Below are 22,833 nucleotides of genomic sequence, written 5' to 3'. Positions count from 1 at the left end.
ACACAGCACCTGATGGTCAGGAACAAAATGTAGCTACTGTTAACAGGAAATGTAATGCAAAATGAAAACGGAAGATGATTTAGACGAGAAATAAGATCGATGTTGAAGTTATCACACGGGTTACATTTCGAGCACCACAAATCACTGTTTTGTTACAGAAGTGAAAAATGGACTATGCAAGAGGCAGACGGCACAACGTAAAGACGTAACAGAACTTTGTCGGACTCTTTAATTCAAGGACATAAGCATATTCCCTTGTTTTTGACCATATGCATTTCAATTACAATTCGTTGATGCACTGACGTTGATAGCTAATCTTCTACCAGCAACAATTTGTCTGTCCGTTACGAATGAAAAATCAGGGCAAATCGCAATAAACCGCCTTGACCTCGCACTTGATTGTCCACTCTTAAAACAACACAAAACACTCAAATTAAGGACAATGGTCAGGTTGATTTCCCTCTTTTTAAACAAAAAAATCCAACAACTTGGTAAACATCCGCCTTTTAAGTGCAATCCACGCCATATTCACGTTGATATCAACTAACAGAGTATTAAAATCAGAGCTATGCAACTGATCTACTGGATTTCCAGGCACAGTTGGGTATATTTCCATTTCTTTATTTTTTCTAATTGCATAGTGTAGGCATGATAGGCCAATTCATGCTTTTAGAGGATTCATACCAGACACCCGCGAGTCATATCATACAGCCACCGTGTTACCAGCTCACGAGCCATATACACCCATGAGCTTTAAAGGGAAAGTCCAGTCCAAATATGTTAGTCTGATAAGAAAGAGTAGTAAAATAAGGAAGTTATGACATTTTGAAGTTTCGCTATGGGGGGACAGTTCTTGAACAGTCAATATGAATATGCAAATGACAAAGTGAGCATGTCATTCCCTCACAACTTACCATATACATGTACTTTGTACATACAATTTTGAAATTTCCAGTTTTTCATTCAAACGCAATAATGCCCGACCCTCAAATCCTCATACCACTGATCACTATTCTAAAGTTATTCAAACAGGAATAACGTCGTATTTCAAACTTCAAGGACAGAAACATTGAATTTTCGTCATTTTTTTTTTTGTACACGATCAATGGAAAATTGTGACGGTATAACATCGTTAGCTCACTCATTTGCATATTCATACCCACTGTACAAGAACTGTTTGGAGGCATTATCAATACTTCAAAATTTCATAACTTCCTTCTTTTTATTTCAATCATAAGTGACGGGATATGTTTTATTGGGTTCTATAGCTCGTGGGTTGTACGATTTGGGGTTTTATGGCACGTCGGTTAGATTCATTGACTTTTTCTTTTTCAATGGTGTCCAGCTCGTGAGATGATCCCGAATTAGAGGCCGTATATCCTCACAAATTTATCACTATAGCATGAACATAAATCCCCAATGGATAACTAGTAACACTTACTAAAATCACATGAGAGAATTAAGGTTAAAATATTCACTGAGTGCATGTGGCTGCGACTAAGCCATTTTCCTGTGAAGAATAATGAGAAAAATGTTTTTGACATCTTTCTTATTTTCTATGAAACCGTCAACTTTCTCTTTGTTTGATTTCACTCTATCGATAATATCAGTCATGTTGTTCATGATGTGGAATAGGCCTTAGGGATGTCTTGTTCATTCAAGGGTCAGTGCCTGCTTTCAAAGCGATTATTTTATCAATAACAATCTAATAAACTGTTATATTCCAAGACGACAGTTTAGGTGACCAGATGGCGACTGGGCAGTTGCTTTTTCCGGTCGTCCAGCCTTGCCCCAATAATTGAAGTGGAAAATAAACAACTTTAGTATGATATACATTTACACTTGAACTTCTACTGGGTTTTTGTTTTCGGTGTTTGTGCGCAGTGTTCATGCTGTTGGAAAGCCAACTATAAGTGAGTATCCAGGAAGTCCAAGGAGGGGGGGGGGGGGCACAAAAATATTTCTTTCTGGTGTCACTTCTTGGTTCCATTTCATTTTTTTTTCTTTGTCCAAGCAAAATGAAAGGAGGCGCGCCCGGTGCGCCCCCTCTGGATCCGCCACTGAAAGCGGTGCCACTTGTGGGTCTAAGTGATATTAGCTAGGATGTATTTCGGCCAAGTTGTCAGTGCTGAGGTTTGTCGCGTTGCGGTAACCGCTGATGACTCCGAGTTCTATTAGCGGCCCATATTGCAGCGTCCAACAAGAAACAGACGTCTCTCTGATATTCCCACACCAAGCAGGTTGTGGACAGGTATGACCGAGCTGTGGGTTTGACAGTTTTCAGTCAAACAGCAATTAATTACATTGCAATACATTGACATAATAGTTGTTAGCGATATTCTATATGGTCGCTCTGAAATTTTGCAAGATTAAAAATAAAATGTACTTTAACACTGAGTACTTAAAATGTACTTAATAATCAAACATTGGACCATAGGCCCAAAATAGTTCATGATAATAATTATAAAGCCAGACGCATCCACCTGAACTTTTGTAATAAGAAAATAAAGGAGTGCAGTGTTAAATCTTAGTCCAAGTCTTTTAAACTACAATTCAGTGTTTTCTCTTCATGATCTTATGCTATAAGGTCACTCTTTACTCTTCTAGACAAAACTTCTAATTCCACTCCTTTAAAGTTTATTCTTATTTTGCTGGCACGTAAGGATTTTACGTGTTTCTTTTCTTCTTTACCTGTCTCGACTCTGTTTTCATGGAAGCCGTAAAGATGCCAGGCCCCATCGTTTTCATCTCTATTCTGGTGTGCCTGTCGCAGCACACCCGTCCCATTGGGGCGCTGCCCAGGCCGAGCGCACTGAATTTCATCGGTGTTGGCTACAACATCTTAGACGGGAACCCCGAAGGAGCGGAACTAAGCTCTGGAGGCGTGGACCCCGGTATCAACATTGGTCGCAGGGTGTTGGGACTCACCTGGGATGATGACCTCACTTCGACGGACGGGGAGTACTCGGTCCCAGACCAGTGCGTATTTGTACCTCGCAGCAGCGCCTTCACTACGTCAACAAGAAGTACCTTCTACGGCACGGCCAGCTACGCTTCCAAGTTGTCCGCGCAGGTCGATGTATCAGGTGAGTATTCTGCTTTGTACAGTACTGTTTGAGGTAAGGGATTCATGTTTTGAACATTTCTAAGTGAGATAATGAGAAACCTCTTATGAAATATGAAAGAGCATGTCATTTTAAGAAGGATTCAACGTTTATTTGATGAAAATTGGTTTTGAAGTGGCTGAGATATCCAAAAAAGTGATAATAATAAAAGGCGACAGGCCACAACTTTATTAGGATCTCTTTGTTTCACATTGTTTTTGAATATCTCAGCCATTTCAAAACCGATTTTCATCAAATAAACTTTTGATACCCTTTAGAATTGCATGCTCTTTGACATCTCATAGAGTGGTTTCTGAGTATCTTGCAGTAACGCTAGATCCTCACCTCGTCCAGAACTGTACACACACCCTTTAAACAAATTTTCATTTTCTTATTTCCCCGTTACAATCGATGACTTTGTCGGGTTGAGTGTCTTTCCGTATAATTCTCCGATTGAAGTATTATTAAGAGGTGGGGTGGTGGAGCAACTGGGTGAGATACATTCATATTATGACATCGCTGGCATTGTAGGGTAAATAGCAAACGAAGAGCTACACGTTGATGAAGAGATGTGTAAGAACGATACTTAATCCTCAGTCTCGACGAGTGTCGGAGTTATTATTTTATTTGAGTCTGATTTTAATTTTACTGTTGAATTTCTAAGAAACATTTGAAATAAACTCAGAATATACAGTATGATTGTACATTCATTCACGTTTATATTGTAATCTTAAAGATTTGGATCACGTGTTCAATACTAAAATTTAACTGAAAATGCTTTCAACCCTATTTTAAGTGGGCTATTTGAGACCAAGTTTTTTACTGGGGGGGGGGGGGGTCAATTTGCCCCCCCCCCCTTCAGATCTCGGCCGCCGATCGCGCGATCGCCGCGAAATTTTGCCTGCACATAGAGCCGGATGTCAACTACAAGATTATAATTATGGTCATATAATAGAAAATATTTGATTTTATATTTTTTAATAGATTAATTATGCAAATTTACGCATGAAATCATATTTCATTTCATTCATATTTCATAATTCCATTAAAAAGATAAAAGGATTGCTACATTTTTGTGTCAGAGTTCCTCAAGACACATCGAACATTTTTTTTTGTTAAAAAAATAGCACAATCAAAATCAGTTTCTTTTGTTTTTTATTGCTTTGTTAATTTCTTATGTATTTTATTGTTTTTTGACCCTTTGTTTTCTATTGTTTTTTGGCCAAAATTTGTTGCAGGCACTTTTTCAAGCTTATCTACATTAGAATTGATTAATTTCAATGGTTAAAAGTTGAAATAATCTAATTTATAACAATTAAACAAAAAAAAAACACAATTTTCATTGGATTTGCACACGAAATCATGAATTTGAGCTGTTTTCGGGTTGACATGCATATGCAAAACATTGCGTAACTTCAGAATGGTGTACCCGGACGTTGCAAATTTGGTCTCAAAATATGCGGGAGACTTCAATAAAAAAAGTTGTGAAACGACGCGGCAAAATCTTTGCGCGTTGTGAAATCGTGGCACGAAAAGTCGGGGGGGGGGGGTCTATTTGACCCCCCTCCAGTTAAAATAGGGTTAAGGGGATCAAGCTGTGAGTATCTCTGACCCCTTGCCTCCAAAATATTACATACTGTCTTAGACTTCATACTTGATACTTCCGTATAACAAGTTAGCATTTAAAGAGTTAAGTCAAATTGTACTTCAGAGCACTGTGAGTGTAGAAATCAACATAGAACAGCAACCCCTTTTCTTCCATGTTGATTTCCAGGATCTTACAGCAGCCTGTTTTCCAGTGTAGAATTTTCTGCAAGCTCCCGTAAGTCGAAATCATTGATGACATTTACTATTGTTTGCAAAGTGTAACATTTTTTTTTTTAAATGAAAGTACATTGAATAAAAACTGAACATATTTATAAATGCGGTATAAGGGGAATGTCTCGGGATAGTTCACTGACCATCACTCCAGCAGAAAACAATTTGTTTTTGTATAGCGGTTTTGAATTTCATACTCTTTCATTTGTTTACTTTTTTTGTAATGTTCTACAGAGCTTGTTATTGGGGCCGTAATTGCTTTTGTTAAACATTCTTGATCTATCATCCAAGAGAATTTCTTTTTATTTCCTGGCGATATATATATATATATATATATATATATATATGTGTGTGTGTGTGTGTGTGTGTGTATATTGAAACAAGGAAGGAAAAACTGACCAGAAACAATTGTAATAATAAATAGCGAAAACTTCGAGCAAAGAAAATGGGTTTTCATCGGGTCTTCATCCTTACATCATTTGGGTTTATGTCAGGTTAATGTGTGCGTGTGTGGCACACATACACACACTATAGCTTCTGACCACACGAGCAAAGAGAGTTAACAGTTTGGGACGAACACTGATCTAGGGCTTTCAATAGCTCAGCCGGTAGAGCACCGGTCTAGTAATCCGGAGATCCCTATGAAAACCCATTTTCTTTGCTCAAAGTTTTCACTATATATATATATATATATATATATATATATATATATATATATACATGGAAGTAATATGAAACAAGTTCACGCGGTTGACTGCAGGTTCATCCGTATTTAGTGCAACTTTGAGTTTCATGCAACCTCTGTGAGGTGCAATCGTCAGGCAATCATCAGGCAATATTGCCTGATGATTGCACCAAATGGAGGTTGCAAGAAACTCAGAGTTGCAATAAATACGGATGAACCTGCAGTCAACCGCGTGAGCTTGTTTCATATTACTTCCATATATATATATATATATATATATATATGTATTTATCGATGTGTGTGTACCATATACATAGTTTATAAAATAAAGAGCTTGCTTCCAAAAAGGCGCTTGATCCATCATTTTTCAATGGATTTAGCGCCTTTTGGAAGCAAGCTCTTCATAAATTGTAAGGAATCTACCTTTGTGTTACCGCCTTGATTCGTGTCTACTTGTGACTATAACGTGTGACCCATTCTTCTGAATAAAAAGGACCAAAAGTCAGTGTTTGTTGATTAAAAGCATTCAATGATCATCTCTTAATTAGAGTGTGTAGACAGCGAAACAAGTTCAACAACTGTGTAACACTTAGCTGCTTACTGTTCAGGCTACCAGGAAATTTCCTCCAGGGTGTCGTCGCTTGGAACGGTGTATTTCTCCACCGAGACGGTACAGAACTTAGGCCATGCCCGCTACATGACGTCGCTGGCATCCAGCGGTTTGTACCCGCTAGGCGATGACTTTGTGGCCAGCGCATGCCAGCTGCCTAGTTCGTATAACGAGTATAGTTACATGACTTTCCTCAGTACCTGGGGAACGGTGAGTGGCATTGCCTATCTTCGTCAAACACCTTGAAAGAAACCACATTCTTCATTATCATATTCATTTTTACTCATTATCAACAATATTATTGTTTATGATAATACATTACCGTAATTATGATCGTCATTAATTTCATCCTTGAATTCAGTAGGAATTTACGTACTGATGCTTGTACATTGCTTAGCTCATGTAAATGAACAACTATGTGGCTTCGTTTGGCTTCTTCGAGCTTCTGCGTGCAACCAGATCATGGACAAAATTATATATATATATATATATATATATATGTATACGAATATATATATGAATATATATATATATATTTGTATATTTAAATATACAAGACAAGAAAAATGTGACAAGAAAAATGACAAGAAAAATGACAAGAAAAATGTGGAAAAGCAATTCATCAAAAGCAGCAGAGCATTAAAGCTAGAAAGAGCGAATATTAATTGATTGATTGACTGATTGATTGATTGATTTTTTTTGATTGATTAATTAATTGATAGATTGATTCGATATTCAAATAGCACGTCGTAACAGAAGTGGATGTAGGGGTACGTTCAGGAGTGAATTATGAGTCGGAAACATCGTCTTTCGTGGAATACGCTGCTACAGAGGTAGGTACATTTACTATGATATTTCAAAATTGACTCCCAAATTTAAATTATAGGCATTGTGTCTCGTCCTTCTTTTGGATTAAAATTATTTTCCAATTTGTTCAATCATCCGAAACGCTGTAATCTAACGAATCAAAACACACCATCACACGTTTAATACAAACAAAGATCCATGTTATGTTTACCTCCTGCTACCTGGAAACTGATTAGAGACATTTTAAGTACCCGCGAGTTCAATTCAAAAGTTTACCCCCCCAAAAAAACAACAACAAACAAACAAACAAACAAACAAACAAACAAACAAACAAATCCTGCTTGAACAGCAAAACTGAAAAGTACTTTATCTAATGGTGGCACGTTCTCTCTTTCGCCAATATTAGATCGTCACATCAAACACACAGCTGTTGAATACTAGTATGCTTTTAATACGGAAAGAATCAAAATATTACCACAATCGCTTTGTTCTATAATTTTCAGTTTACATGATCAGTGATAGGGTGTCCTTGTTACCGACCATATAGGATTCACGTGCAATGGTTGAATACGATTTGTTAAAAGTTGGCATGCAATTTAATTCATTTCACAAATTAATGAAACTATTGTAACGTTCATATGACATTCTACGAATGTACAAAGATGATGAATAATTATGAACTATGATGACAAGATTGAATACTACAATAATTCCATTTTTAATAGCTCTCTGCTTCATCGACTTTAAATTATTGAGCACACACTATGTTACTTCCATTTTTCTTTTTTTCGTCTAATATGAATGTGTGTATAAGAGTACGTTGAAATGCACTGTACTTGTAAATCTGTATGAGCCTTTTTCGAAAATATGAAATTTGTTTAATGCATTCCTTCAAAGTGTTTAATTCTATGAAATCACTTTATACAGACCAGTAATAGCCTCAGCGCTGGAGGGAGCTACGGAGGTTTCAGCGCCTCTCTTTCGGTCAATATGGACACTTTCAACAGTCAGATGAATTCTGGGACTTCGTTTGGGAGCGAGTACTCGTCGTATACTGTGGGAAGCACATCACTTAATGGTGAACAGTCCTTACATACAACCATTCTAGACCTAAATGCGCTTTGTCCCCATTTAACAATTTTTTTTTTTTTTTTTTGTGTGTGTGTGTGTGTGTGTGTGTGTATTTCCACAGTATTGTGACGCTGTAGAAGTCGCACAGCTGGTCGAGAATGGACGCTGATTTTCAAAGACATGAGTGACTGAATTTAACTTTCCCGCCACCACCCCTGACGATATCATCACTCTACTCTACAATACATAAAGTAGGCCTACCTACCCATCTGACGCATGAAGCCACCCCGCACTCCACCCCCCATTTTACACACACACGCACGCACGCACGCACGCACACACACACACACACTGAAAATAAATCGACATTATTTGGCGAACTTCAGAAAATATCTCGAAAAAGATGTAAATTACCATTGGATGAAAAATTATCTTCCTTTATAGGAATAATCTTACTGACATGTTACTCTCAAGTTTTATTGTTTAGTCTATGGATCATTTTGTTGGTGTTGAGTTTTTTCTTTCTCTTTTTTTTTTCTTTCTTTCAGAACCAATAAGTTTGACTATGATGACAATGAATGAAGCATTCGACGATGCATTTTGGCTCAATCGTGATTACTCACAATACTGTGCTTCCAACTGGGATCGAGCCTCTGTCAAGGGACACGTGCTCACTGCTTTGACTAACTATGCGACATACAGGAGTCTGGCAGCCAGTACAAGTAAGTGCTCACTGCTTTTGACGAACTATGCGACATACAGGAGTCTACCAGCAAGTACAAGTAAGATACTATACACACGGCACTAGTTAGCAAACGTGTGGCAACAAGTAAGGTTGGATTTGTTGGACCACTATTCAAACTTCCCCTTCCATTTCCATTTCCAGGTTTTTTCAGCTGACAAGCAAAAAAAAACAAGAAAAAACAAGAATCAAAACAAAACAAAAAACCCGCCCTCACACTTCAAGATCTCTATTTATTTCTATTTAGTGCCACTTACCTATACAGCTCCGGGTTAAACTAAAAAAAAAAGTTTGGGGGCCCAAAGTGATCACACCTTATGTATTCCTTTGTATGGTGTACAAAAAGTGTGGGGGCCCGAGCCCCCACGGCCCCCACGGTTTCGCGGTCATGAGCTCACGAGGGATGACTGTAAATTTTACGGCATCGGGGAGATTAAGAATTTGGTTGTATGGGGTGCGTAAACAGATTCTCCCCCTCCCTCCCTCCCCCCCCCCCATAAAAAGAAATTGCTCATGTACCAACATATCAAGTTAGCTACTGCCATTATAAATCATCAGGCGTCCATCGTAAGTCCTGCCTAAATATTTGACATTTCAGCTCTTAATTGAAGACCCAAGGACTGATTTTTCACCAAACTTGGCCGATAGTATCCTTGCAGGGTGATAATATCTCAGCTGATTCAAATGGGCACCTCGTCAAATGGGACCCAATTTTCAAATGCTGATTTATTTCCTGAAAAGGCATTGTCAAAATTTTGCCAAACCATGATCATTACATGTAAAGACAAATATCAATTTTAGCTTCAAGCATAACAATCGATTGTATCATTTAAGATGATTAGAATGCAGTAGAAGCAAAGGATGTTCTCGCATTAAAGGGGAAATCCTAATTTCTGCAAAACTATTCTTGTGCAGTGGATTTGAATAAACAAATGAGTGACCTGACCATGTCATAACCTCCCAATTTTGACTGTGTACAAAAATAACAAAAATTTAATGTTTCTGTCATTGAAGTCTGACACATGAAGTATTTCCTGGCAAAATAACCTCAGAATAGTGATCACTTAAATATATCAGGATTTGAGCCTCGCGCATAATTGCGTTTGAATGAAAAACTAGAAATTTCAAAATGTTATTTACAAACTACAAGGTTATAGTTGTGAGGCGATGACATGAATAACTTTGGTATTTGCATATTCATAATTATTGACTGTTCAAGAACTGTTCCCCCCCCCCCCAAAAAAAAAATAGCGAAACTTCAAATGTCATAACTTCCTTATTTTCCACTCGGTTTCAGGCAAATGTTTACTGTTGAACTCGTACGATTTTACTCTTTTTTTTTATCAGACTAACTTATGTTTGGACTGGATTTTTCCCCCTTAATGATGTAGTGGCATTCGACACAAAACTGTTACTTCTGAAGCTTTGAGGAGAACTTAGGTTGTGGTTGGAAAAGTAATCAAGGTGTTACTCTGACGTTTAAGTGCTATTTTAAATGTGGGGTTCATTGGAGTGCCTGCAACGTATGGATGATATTGTTGCCAGGTGTCATTCTCATACTTTCAGATGGCACATGAAATAGCTTACTGTCCTTCGTGATAAATGATAGTTTGGGGGAATTTTGATAAAGGGCATGGAAGATATTAGGAAAAATGCAAATATTGTCCTTTCTGAAAAATTATGAATTGATATGGGCTCAATGCAGAATTGAACTGACAAGAGCTCAAAATGCATGTTATACTGCGAAATTCTGTATGTTCATGAGAAAATACAGCTCTTTTAAAGAAAAAGCAGATATACCTAAATGCCCCCCAATGACCCGTTTTCTACGCACATCCAATATACACCCGTAAATTTCCCATTGGAACGATACAGGTACCTTGTTTTCAGACGTATATTCCCCCATGGACACTTTTTAAGAAGCTTATTACACTGGCTTCCAGTCAAAAATCGGATTCAGTTTAAGATATTGTTATTAGCATTTGAATGTTTTTACATATGTTTGCTCCACATTATTCAAGGGAGCTACTTCAAATCTACACACCAGAGAGGAACCTTCGTTCAAAAAGCAAAGATATATTTGTTATTCCGAACAAAAGCACCAAATTTTACGGAGAACGAACATTTGCTTTTAATGCCCCTACTGAATTGAATAAGTTACCTCAGAAATTAAGACAAATCACTGATATAAGTATATTTAAGTCTGCTTTGAAAACGCATTTGTTTTCGGTGTAAGCAAACTTGAAACTCGGTACCATCACGGTAATTGGAATTTGTATAATCGTTTCGAGTTTGTTTTTTTTAGCGCATAGGGACATTATCACTTTGTGTTATGCGCTATATTAGCAGTGTCAATTATTATTATTATCATTATTATTCTTATCATTACTCTGTTGTTATGTAGATCCTGGGGTTACAATCCCCATCACATGGCCTGTTGGCACATATGGTCTTCAAAAGCCGACAACTGGCTGTCCGAGAGATTGGGACGATGGTTATCGCTATCACGACACCGAAGACGACAACAGCAACAACTACTGGAGCAACCCCTTTACCATGAGTGGTTACAAGGGTAGTAACAACAGGCGAGATGAGTTCTGCATCAAGACTGTCAGCAACATGTACGACTACCAGTGGATTTGGCAGCCGGGTTCCTACTGCATCTACAAGCGAGGAGACTGTCCCGAGAGTATGTTTTTGGTGTATGTGTGTGCGTTTGAGGAAAAGAGAGAGTGAGAGCGCACTATTGTACTGTATATCATAGATGTGCGTTTATGACATCATAGTTCAGTAGACAATGTAATAGACTATGTACATGACGTGGAAGTACAAGTTTTTATGTGTGTTTGTGAATTCGTGTTCTACAAGGGTGCTGAAGTAGATTTAGTTTGGTTGCCAAGACCTTGGGTAACTTTTTTTAGTAGCATGATTTTTTTATTAAAGTTCAAATATGTCACATGCCTGTACAGTGTCGGGGCGATCGTTAAAGGGCCGTTAACATGGCTAACGATCGCCCCGACACTGTACAGGCATGCTAACCTGGAAACATTGAACTGCACATTAATTGAATAATATCATATTATGAGACCATTCTAAAGCAAATAATTTTCACACAACAATAGATATATGATGTACTCTTAAATGAATCCCAGAAGGATTGGAACAATCATCCCCCAGCATTCCCACTTATTCCCACTGCAAAAAAAAAGTAGCCATCCCCTTTAATCGCACAAATCTATACATAGCACTGTCCAAATCAAGCAATGCCTAAGCTGTAGCCCTTCTGTGTTATTCATTGCATCGCTGATAAATGTTTTGTTGTACATTGTAAAGGCAATGAAGAAATTTGCTTTGTTATATTGTACATGACACCAACAATGTATATAATGTAATGTGTATGTATCTACTTGGGCAATGATATAATGCAGGAACCAATAAAATCAAATCAAAATTATGAAAATCTTCTGGAATTCCCCTTCAATGAATTTGTATACTTATTTCCAGCTAGAGAGAGAAAAAACCCGAAGGAGTCTGCAATATCAGTCAGGGGTTGATAATGATAGCAGCCCCAGAAAATTTTCAAAATGAAACTGAATGATTTTAAGTTCTTTTTAATTGAATAGATTTTGATGAGGGCTCCATCTATTGGGACGACGAAGATGACAACAACCGCAACTCTCATGGAGGGCAGGTTCCTGACGGAAGCTTTGGAGGTAACACCAGGTTGTATTTCTGTTGCCGCAACGATGGAGCAACTAACAACGAAATTTATCTGCCAACAGACCAAAGTTTTGTTCTGTTAAGTCGTTATGGAACTTGCCAACAAGTAAGTCTATCTCTCTCTCTCTCTCTCTCTAATTATATATATAAACATATATATTTATATATATATATATATATATATATATATATATATTGATATATTGATATTAACAAGAACTCTGGGTGGCCGCTTTAGACAGGCCGCTTATCCTTATATATATGGGAATTGTGAGTCATGTATTGTTTATTTAAAGTTACTGTTTACCATTGGGTGCAGTAATTTGAAAATAAACTGAAAAAAATGTTCAGTATATCACATTTGACGCATATGTGTAGGTTAGATGTATCACAAAACGTACTACCATATAAAAAATCGTTACAAAACCTAAAATATAACGAGATGTATGACTATTTACCCATTAAACCATAACCATAGATGGTTTAGTCTTGATCTTTTTTAAATTAAAACTTTAAATATTTTATATGCAACAATGCTTAACATTCATTGTACTTATTCTTTTTTTTAATCGGTAGTTTCTACCTCGAACTTACTCAGAATTATTTTGAAGAACTAAAGCTGGGTTTTTGTTTCATGTGCAAATGGTAAATGATGAATTAAAACTTGAATGTTCTCATCATCAATCAAATACTTATATTGTCATCTATGGTCTGCACTCCTGCTGGTTATAATCTCTGGAACGCAAACAATAATCATCAAAAAGAAGATTGTGATGATATTGTATAATCGAAATCTGTACCGAGCCCTATGCAGTATTTCAGCCGGTTTGAAAATTACCTGGTCTGATTTGTGAAACACGATATCTGTGGACTGGATGACAAATTTAAATATTGATCAAGGAAAGGAAGTTTACATCACAGGGATACTGGGGTTGTGAGTTTTAGAAGATGGTCAGGCGGCATCAATGATGTTAGGCTGCATTGATAATGGTCACCGTACTTGATTACTCAACTTAGCCAATGCTTGTAGGAAGATACGAGAATAAGCGTGAGCATAATGATATGCTACATGCGATCTAAGTTCTCAGATGAATTATCCGTCGTTCTCAAATGAGACGAAAATAGGATTTCACTAAATATTAGCAAATATTTTGTCTGCTTCTACAGAAAAAAACAATAACAAAAAACGTTTACCATTCTGTTTCTCATCAGCTGATCAAGAAGGCATAAGAATGATATTGCACGTGTTTTGCGTTTTACCAATTATTTGTAGGTTTATGGAATGAGTGTGAGGGAGGAATACTTCCGATACGACAACGAAGATGACAACAATAGAGATTCCCAGACCGCAGTCCACCCGTACCAAGGTCTGCAGTCATCCGGCCATAACGTTGTACTGGAATTCTGTTTTTACCAACGAGATTAAAATGGAGATCTTACTCACTGAAAAAGTGTTGATTTGAATAAATGCGTGGTTACAAAGCTTAACTACCTCTGAAACATGGCGAAGCATCTGACGGAATGTTGAATTGGCGCTTATGATCATTAGATTGTCGACTTCGAGACAAAATCTCTTTACGCATTAAAGCGTGGTGCTCAACTGACTATCAATAATTATTCCTCCTTTTAAATGAAGAATATACGGTGTTAGATAAAAATAGACCAACAGCCTTGAATATAAGCCACAATATGAGATAATTCAATACTGAACTCAAATGGTTTAATTTGAATGAAGAAAGTCAATGCAGAGCTAAAATTCTTATCTTTTCATTAATATTTGCTAGCTTAGTATGGGTTGTGGATTGTCGGTTGATATTTTCTGTACTCTTAAACTCGGGAAAAGTGGAAAATAACTAGTTATATCAGAAAGGTAAATATTTACTTGCTTTCCTTTTACCTACAAGTGATTCTTGCAAAACTTGTGTGGCAATTCATTTCTATGAGAAGAAATAACATTGTAAAGGTGTAGTGTGATAATATGATATGAGTTATAATTCAGCCATCAAATGCCAATGATTTTGATGAACGCATGCAGTTTATGGGCAGTGACTTTAAGATACGTCAAGCGCGAACAATACATAATCGCAGTAGATGAATAATGTCTAGTTTGAATTTAAAGAACCCCCTATTCCTATTGTTGATGCAGATACAATAACATCTTGAGATTCTTAATAAAAAAAGGAAACATACAACGCACATCACATTTTTTTCTCATAATTAAGATAAGGGACGTAGGGTGATGTAAATTTAATCAGTTGTATTCTTCTACCAATTACTCATCTCTCAATTATTTTCAAATACAAGTTAAGTCTTACTACTTTTATCACTTCATGGGTTTGTGTGTATTTTTTTTTCTTATATCTTGATGTTATTCGTGTTTGGGTTTATTAAAGGTACATCTCTGGTATGCATACATCCACTCATGTTTTGAGAGCCTTTATCTTCCTACGTATTTTTAGTGCATGTTTATAATGGGAAGAACGCTTGGAAATTACGCATACCGTACGCTCAGTAATGACTTTGACTTTATTCGTATAGGACAATCATGCCTATCTTTAAAGACATTCTTAAACATGTTTCAAAAGACAGAAAAAACACAAATTAAGCTACACAGCATGAAAGGACTACACATACTCTTAGATCGAGTCTCGAAATTGTCATTAAAATAGAAATGAAACAAACAACAGGTGTAGTATGATTCAACTGAATGCTTCGAAGAAAAAAAAAACGACAAACAAACATAATTATCTGAGTATTAGGGAGTGAGAAAGCTAAACTGCCATGCTCAAGTTTCCCGGAGGGCAGTGTCAGAATATACCATTTTCTGAACGGTTAACTGGCATTGTACATAATGTTTGCTATCAATCTAAAAAGTACACATGCCTTCAGAGTTTCTCCATTTCTTTTGAACATCATAACGCAGCTCATTATGCAGAGTTTGGCACTTCTTTAAAATTGAGCCCTTACAAAAGTTGTAATGTGAGGATACTGAGCACAAAAGAAGGTGATTTCAACCCCGACATGTCTACACTTTCTGGTTGAAACGAACTTGAACATGTTTCACAAAGTTTTAAACTTAACTTACAAATTATATAGAACTATTATGATTTTTTTTCCCGATGAAACCTAACGCAGGGTCGGGTTGCATTTTATTACATGTACTACGTGTGTTCAGTGTATGAATAAACTCGGACACTTGTGGTAGACACACGCCCGCACGCACACCCACCCATCCACACACACACACACACACACACAGACACACACACACACACACACATATATATATATACAGGGCTCGACACTAACGGTGGCCCGGTGGCCCGGGGCCACCAAAAATGAAAGTCGGGCCACCAAAATTTTTTGAAAAGTATGTCAATGAATTCGTAACTTTTTGCGCCGGAAATCAGCAGTTAAATTTGTTCAAAGGCTGGATGAAAAGGACTGAATGAGTGCCTGAGAGTGAGTGTTGCAAGTTTGTTGAAGTTTATTTATGAGTAGATATGTCCAACTTCTAATTCTTACTATCATAAATCTTAAATATTTGACTCATTAAAAAAAAAAGAACTTTTATGTTTTTTTATTGGGTTTTTTTCGGGACACCAATTTTTCTCTCGGGCCACCAAAAATTTGAAATTTAGGATTTTGGTGGCCGCATCGGGCCACCAAACAAGAAAGTTAGTGTCGAGCCATGATACATATATATATATATATATATATATATATATATATATATATATAGGCCTATTACATAGGAGTAATTAGTATTCCACCTTCATCAGGATCTATAAAATGTGCCACTGCCAGCGATATTTATAACATGACTTATATAGATGTGAAATAACATTGCTACAAAGCAATATGTCATTTCGTGCGAATATAAGAGCAACCGTATACACAACATTTCATGCATATATATATATATATATATATATATATATGTGTGTGTGTGTGTGTGTCTGTGTGTGTCAGTGTGTGTCTGTGTGTGTGTCTGTGTGTGCATATGTGACCCTGCATAAAAAAACCAAACAAACAAACAAGAAAGAAAGTCGCCAGGCATGAATTTTTAGTAAAGAGTAGATTCTTGAAGAGCAGACGTTAAGCTTTAAAATGATTCAAATAAATTAACCGAATTAATTCGAATAGACCCTCCTAACCTTTCTAAATATTGGAAAAAACAAACAAACGGAGGCTCTGAAGTGTAGGGGCTATTCAAGTGCTTAAAATCTGACCGTGAGCCGTGCTGTGTGCAAGGAATGTGTCAAAAAACCAGGATATAAAACTTCATATAAGCAGCAATGAAGAGATTATCATCCATGACTAACCCTATTTTTCAAAGCAGTAGTCTCATCCTTTTAAAAGTCATCAGAGTTGAAAGTGAAGAGTGTGTAAAGGGTTTTTTGCACAATTTTCCAATTTATGATTCCAAACTTTCATTAGCATAATGTAGAAGACTTGCTCTTTCACAAAATATGAAAACCCCAAGATTGACCAGGTTGACTCATTTCACCTATTATGAGTCCTCACACAAAATCAGGGCGTGCGACTTTTTGCTGGTTTCGTGATGCACACGCACACACACACACACACACACGTATGCATTCAGATATACCAAAAACAAAGGAATCTAACTTTGGAGGGCTACTATTTCATACTAATCAGCTATGAGGAGCACAATATTGGATGTAAAGAAAGAAGTCATGCATGAATGACAATGGATGAGCACATGATCTTTAAAGACAACAATGGCAAATATCATTGCATTTTTTTCTTCCAAATTTGAGTGTCATATAAAGGAACAATGCATGTCTCACTGAATGAATGAGATCTGTCAATTAAAGTGATCAAATGGCCACCTGTCCGATAACGTGGTCACTCCCACTAACAGACTACGGCAAACCCACACAGTCCATTTTTCTCTGTTCATATTCAACACATATAGCTTGCAGGGACAAACCATGTTTTCAATATGGAGAGAGAAAATGAATAATGGTTAGAATTTGTGGGAGTGACCAAGATATCAAAAATGGTTCCATTAACAAAAATGTGCTAATGGAAATAAAATCTCATTTAAAATTGAACTTGAACAAGCAATATTAAGTAATGCGTCCGTAATTTTGCGATGTGTATGCACGGACAGTGATGGATGTGGGCCATGCACGAGAACTTGCTAGCTACTCACGTGGCCGATAGATGCGAGCGATACCTTGATCAACTCCAATCGCCGGTATGTAAAAAGTGGTAACGAAAAAGACAGGCACATATCTATAGGCGTTTTCACTTCAGCCCGATAAAAATCCAAGCTCGAGATATTTTTTAATTTCCAAAGTCAGAAAATATCGCGCTATTTCGAAACATCGGGCTGATGTGACAACGCCTTATGTGATAGTACTGTACCACGGCATGGATGTTGGAAGAAAAACATCTCTCTGTCAAGTGTTCCAAATTCAAGTAATCCCATTGGTCAAACATGCGTGGGATGAAAATATATAATATGTTGGGTTTGTTTTCTAAGGGTCCCATATCGTACAAGCTTTTTAGCGGAAACCCTCCATTTCCATCCCCGTCCTTGTTTAATCTGTGCTATGCATAATCACGTATATTCAAAAAATATACAAATATGGTTTCTTCATTTTTCTACTCATTGTCACATGTAGTTTGTTAATTTACGCTTTGCAATATTACAATATATGTTCTGATTTACATTGTTAAAATTTCTCTGTTTATTTGATGGGAATGAAAATGAATTTGAACTTTGAACTTTGAATAATAACAGAGAACATAATCCATGACGGAATCACGAGAGAGAGTGGTACGATAAGTCAAATGTAGCGTCTTGATGTTGGAAATATGGTTGGAAATTATTACGAATTTATACACCAAATGTGACTCATTCTTTCAAAAATGTGTGTTCTCATTTTACGCGAGCGGCTAAGAAACTGACACAATAACGAAGAATAATGAAAACGGTTGTTCAATATGAGTATTTATTTTCTTTCTGTTAACTTCTTGATTATCATCAGCAAACAAATTCATCCAGAGTGCTGCCGCATCACGCCTTCTTGCAGGCACCATGAAGTTTGACCGTATCTCACCAACACTTCATTGGCTGCATGTGCAACGTAGAAATCGTAGAGTGCAGTATAAGATCTTGATTGCTGCTCACTTATTTGAACTACGCTCTTCATGAATTGTCTCTTCGCTACATAATATATCTGCACTATGAGTGTACGTCAGCGAAGGCCAGGATTACGATGTACAGGACTGACTGTTCATGTGCCCAATGTTTTACCCGCCTTAAAAACTGTAGGGATAGAGTCTTTTCTTTGGTCACGCCATATCTGTATGTGGAACTCTCTACCAATCCCACTTCGGAATTGTAACAACCTCCAAATCTGTTCTGAATATCTATTTTTTCCCCAGCAACTTTATGGAGGATGTTTGACACAGCATGATGGGAGTCGAGCGCCTGAAAATGCTCAACAGACAATGGCGATACGTAAATGCTGTTTATCATCAATGTCGTTACTATCATATACCATACGAGTTCTTATAATGAATCTTTCGGAGGGCTTCGTAATCGGTAGTTAAAATCAAAAGTGCACTTTTATTCCTTTTTTGCACATTCTATTTGTTAGTTAGAGTGAAAGTAAACTCGTAAAGGAAAACTTATATTTTGTTCACTTTGAACATAAATTATGTTCAAAGTTCAAAATTGCATAATCCCAGCATCTTTCCATGATAATCATGGAGATAATTAAATACTGGCTTTACATTAACAATTTGCTTTATGTTAATACCAGTTTACTTTATGTTCTATATATCGGAATCAGTTCTTATCATGCATGTAGAACGACGAAGGGATGAACGCTGGTGGCTTAAAATGTCGCAGGCAAGAACGATGTTCTTCAAGACGAATGCAGCCTCGTTATATAACTGACGTTGTAGGCTGCGTCGACCATAGCAGGAAGCAGGCCTAATGGTAAACACGAGCCCTGGGAACGCATAAAGAAGAGTGTCCTGACTGTAATGCCGGTGAAACTCTCAGTAAACCCGGGGTTTGTTGAGAGTGTCCTGGATGTAACGCTGGTGAAAGTCTCAATACACCCGCGGGGTTTGTTGAGAGTGTTCTGGCTGTAACGCTGGTGAAACTCTCAATACACCCGGGGTTTGTTGGTCCTGACCCTACTGAAAAGCAGTGTGGGGAAATGTATTTAATTGACTGTAACAGTCTACTGTCCAGGTTATCTTTAGACAATTATTCTATCAAAAACATTTCCTGCATTGATATAAACAAAGTGTGTCTCATCAACAGCTTAAGACATTGCTCTACTTTGAAAATTGGAATTCCCGATTCTATTAAACATCACCAGTGCTTATATATTAAGGTACACCATGGAGTCTTAATGCACATTGAAAATCAAAACCGATTCTTCGTTTGTCTTCATTACTACAATTCACTGAACATGCCATCATGCATTGGCCTGCGAATGCACTGCTTCTAAATAAATGTACAACGGTCAATGTCTAAACTTGCTAAATCCACTATATCAACACTTATCTTGAGAATACATGTTATCTTTATACTTATTGACTAACTTAATACAGAAAGTCAATTCAATACACAATATATTCATGTCTCTAGATAAATGGCAGGTAAAGTGCATATCTCTGAATTCACTTCAATGCAGTTCAAGAACATATTGTATCTCCCTGCTGGAAAGAATTAACACAGTGTCCAGCAGTGTAAAATACAATTTGAAACACAGTGTGAAACACAGTGTGAACACATTATAAACACAGTGTGAAAACTCTTCACACTGTTAAATGAACAGTTTGTGAATCATCCATTCATATTGTGTAACAGAATATTACAACGTGAACTTTCTGTGAAAAACAAAACCACAGACAATATAAAATCATTTTCACACTGTTAAAATCGAATGTTTTCACGTGTAGGTGAACACATTGTGAACACTCTGTGGGACACTCTATGTACCAACTAAATGCTTTTTAACCAAAACATCTCCTGCATTCGAATTGTAGAATATATTCTAATCTCACAGTTTGACATCACTGCGACATGGTAGGGTGTGACAAAATAATAGCTGCTTGGCCAGTAGAAAGAGGTAAAAGAAGGCAATACTGTGTAATCAACTCCTGCGTGCTGCCTTCTGACAAAAAAAAAAATCCAAACTTTTTAGCCCTCCATGGACTATTCTATTTTCTCCAGGTCAACATAATACAAATTCAAAACACTCAACCATAGTCTCCTTTTTTTCTTAACATTTCTCTCGTGAACGTTTACACAAACAAATGTTGTGGTGACTGCCACTTTAAACTGAACTTGTTGAGAGTACCCGAAACAGAATAAATATATCTCTCCTCTGCATAATATTCAATAATTTTTTTCTTCTTAGTGTTAAACCTAGGGACTATAGCCCTTTTTACACTTGTGTTTCTTAACCCCGTACTTTCTCTGACCCAGGACAATCGTTAATCTTGTACCAATTTTTTCAGCTCTTAAGTCCCGTACTAAGCTGTTGTCCTGGGCCAAGGAGAAAACTGACCTTTTTACACTCGTATTTCTTAGTCCCGTACTTTCAAAACCACATGAATATTCATGATTACGCTGTGCACTGTATAAGTACACGCACGCACCGGCAGCACTTGATTCCACCTCGTTTCTGGTTGGTCAGTGAGGGTCGGACTTCGTCTCCGTCGCTTAGCCCCGGATTATTTTTTCGTTCTGTTTACACTCGCTTGCTTGGCACAACAATTGCGGGGTTAGCACCGTAATTGCGGTGCTAACCCTGCTATTTTGCAGGGCCAGAGAGTACGGGATTATCGGTGGGGCTAGCCCACTTTGGCAAAAACAAGTGTAACAGAAAGTGAGCTAAGGAAAGTCCGGTACCAACGGTGGGGCTAAGCCCCCCCCCCCCCCCCTAGCCCCACCGTTGGTACGGGACTAAGCAGAAATTTGCAAGTGTAAAAAGCCCTTTTGTTTTTTAACTTTTGTACAAACAGTTGTTATTTAATCTAAATCACAACACAATTTACAGCATAATTTCTCTTTTCTTTAAAACCAAAAATAATATTTTCCAGACTAGATTTTATCTGTGCTCAAAAACCTTCATTGTTTATCCATTTTTCAGTTTCATTCCAGATTGACTTACTAGTTTCATATTCATATAAGAAATGTACGGTATCTGCCAACTCTTCTTTACAAAACGACTATTTATCACTAATGACTTTTTTCATCTTGTACAGTTGCTTATTTAAAAACAAAATCTTATTTACTATTTTATACTGAAAATATCTCAACCCAATGTCCACAGTAAAACGAAATATCATAATGTGATACTTTTCCATTTCGGCAGTTTCAGAGGGACTATCTAAATGTCTTTCCCATTTAGAACATATCAAAGGTAAACATTTTGTTTTTCCAAGAAGAGCTGATAAATACACCTGCATCTGACCAAAAAAAAATGGCCACAAAGCACTCACTTCAATTAATGCATTGCTCTAGCTCTCGATCACTGAACGCTTGGCACTAGTAAACAAAATGTCTTTTTTTTAAATGTAATTTTCCCATATATATATATACATATATATATATATATATATATATATATATATATACAGCAATATAGACTTAAAGGGGCATTCAAAATTATTTATATAATTAGTACATATATCAAAAGCGTCATGTCTAGATTTGTGGAATATTTCTTTTGTGGTCCTTGTTTATTGAGCAGATGAACCAATGCTCTGAAAACTCCAAAACAAATTACTCTGAACAAGTATGATTATATACTAATGTAGGAGGCTGACATATTCCAGTAATGTGGCAATGGCATTCCATTACAATACCACTTGTTTAACAAGTTCACTTACAAAGGATTTATTCCTGCTTCCTTCTTTCTTTCTTTTTGTTTTTGCTTCCTTAAGCATATCATTATGTTATCATCCTCGTTCATTGTGATTTGTCATGAATTTTGAAAACATTCTTATTCCTCAACCTATCAATTCTGAAACTCCTAACCCAATATAACCAATTTTGCCCGATATAACCAATTTATTGGTGTTCAAATGCAAAACTTTACGAAATGTGGAGGTTTTCTTAATAATGCTAATTAATACACACATAAATCAGTAAACCAGATTCATCTTTGCAACCTCTGGAAAGGTACAAGGTGCATAAGTAAGCTCGATCATTACACTGGATTTACAATTATCAAAATTTCTGAAAACTGTAGCATTAAACAACAGACCA

General features: G+C 36.9%; 1 protein-coding gene across 1 annotated transcript; it reads left to right on the top strand.

Moving 5' to 3' along the window:
* Window positions 1-2,725: 2,725 nt before the first annotated feature.
* LOC139710089 (uncharacterized) lies at window positions 2,726-13,983 on the top strand. The gene is made up of 10 exons (XM_071622032.1): window positions 2,726-3,086; window positions 4,879-4,926; window positions 6,216-6,427; window positions 6,961-7,050; window positions 7,952-8,102; window positions 8,644-8,811; window positions 9,103-9,108; window positions 11,242-11,526; window positions 12,461-12,663; window positions 13,831-13,983. Exons 1-10 carry the CDS (start codon window positions 2,726-2,728, stop codon window positions 13,981-13,983), a joined length of 1,677 nt encoding a protein of 558 aa, XP_071478133.1.
* The last annotated feature ends 8,850 nt before the right edge of the window (window positions 13,984-22,833 follow it).

This window comes from Diadema antillarum, unplaced genomic scaffold (genome assembly GCF_040938485.1).
Source record: "Diadema antillarum isolate AM-2024a unplaced genomic scaffold, OU_Dant_1.0 seq00001497_RagTag, whole genome shotgun sequence".
Taxonomy (NCBI): Eukaryota; Metazoa; Echinodermata; class Echinoidea; order Diadematoida; family Diadematidae; genus Diadema; species Diadema antillarum.
This window is presented reverse-complemented; position numbering and strand designations above follow the sequence as displayed.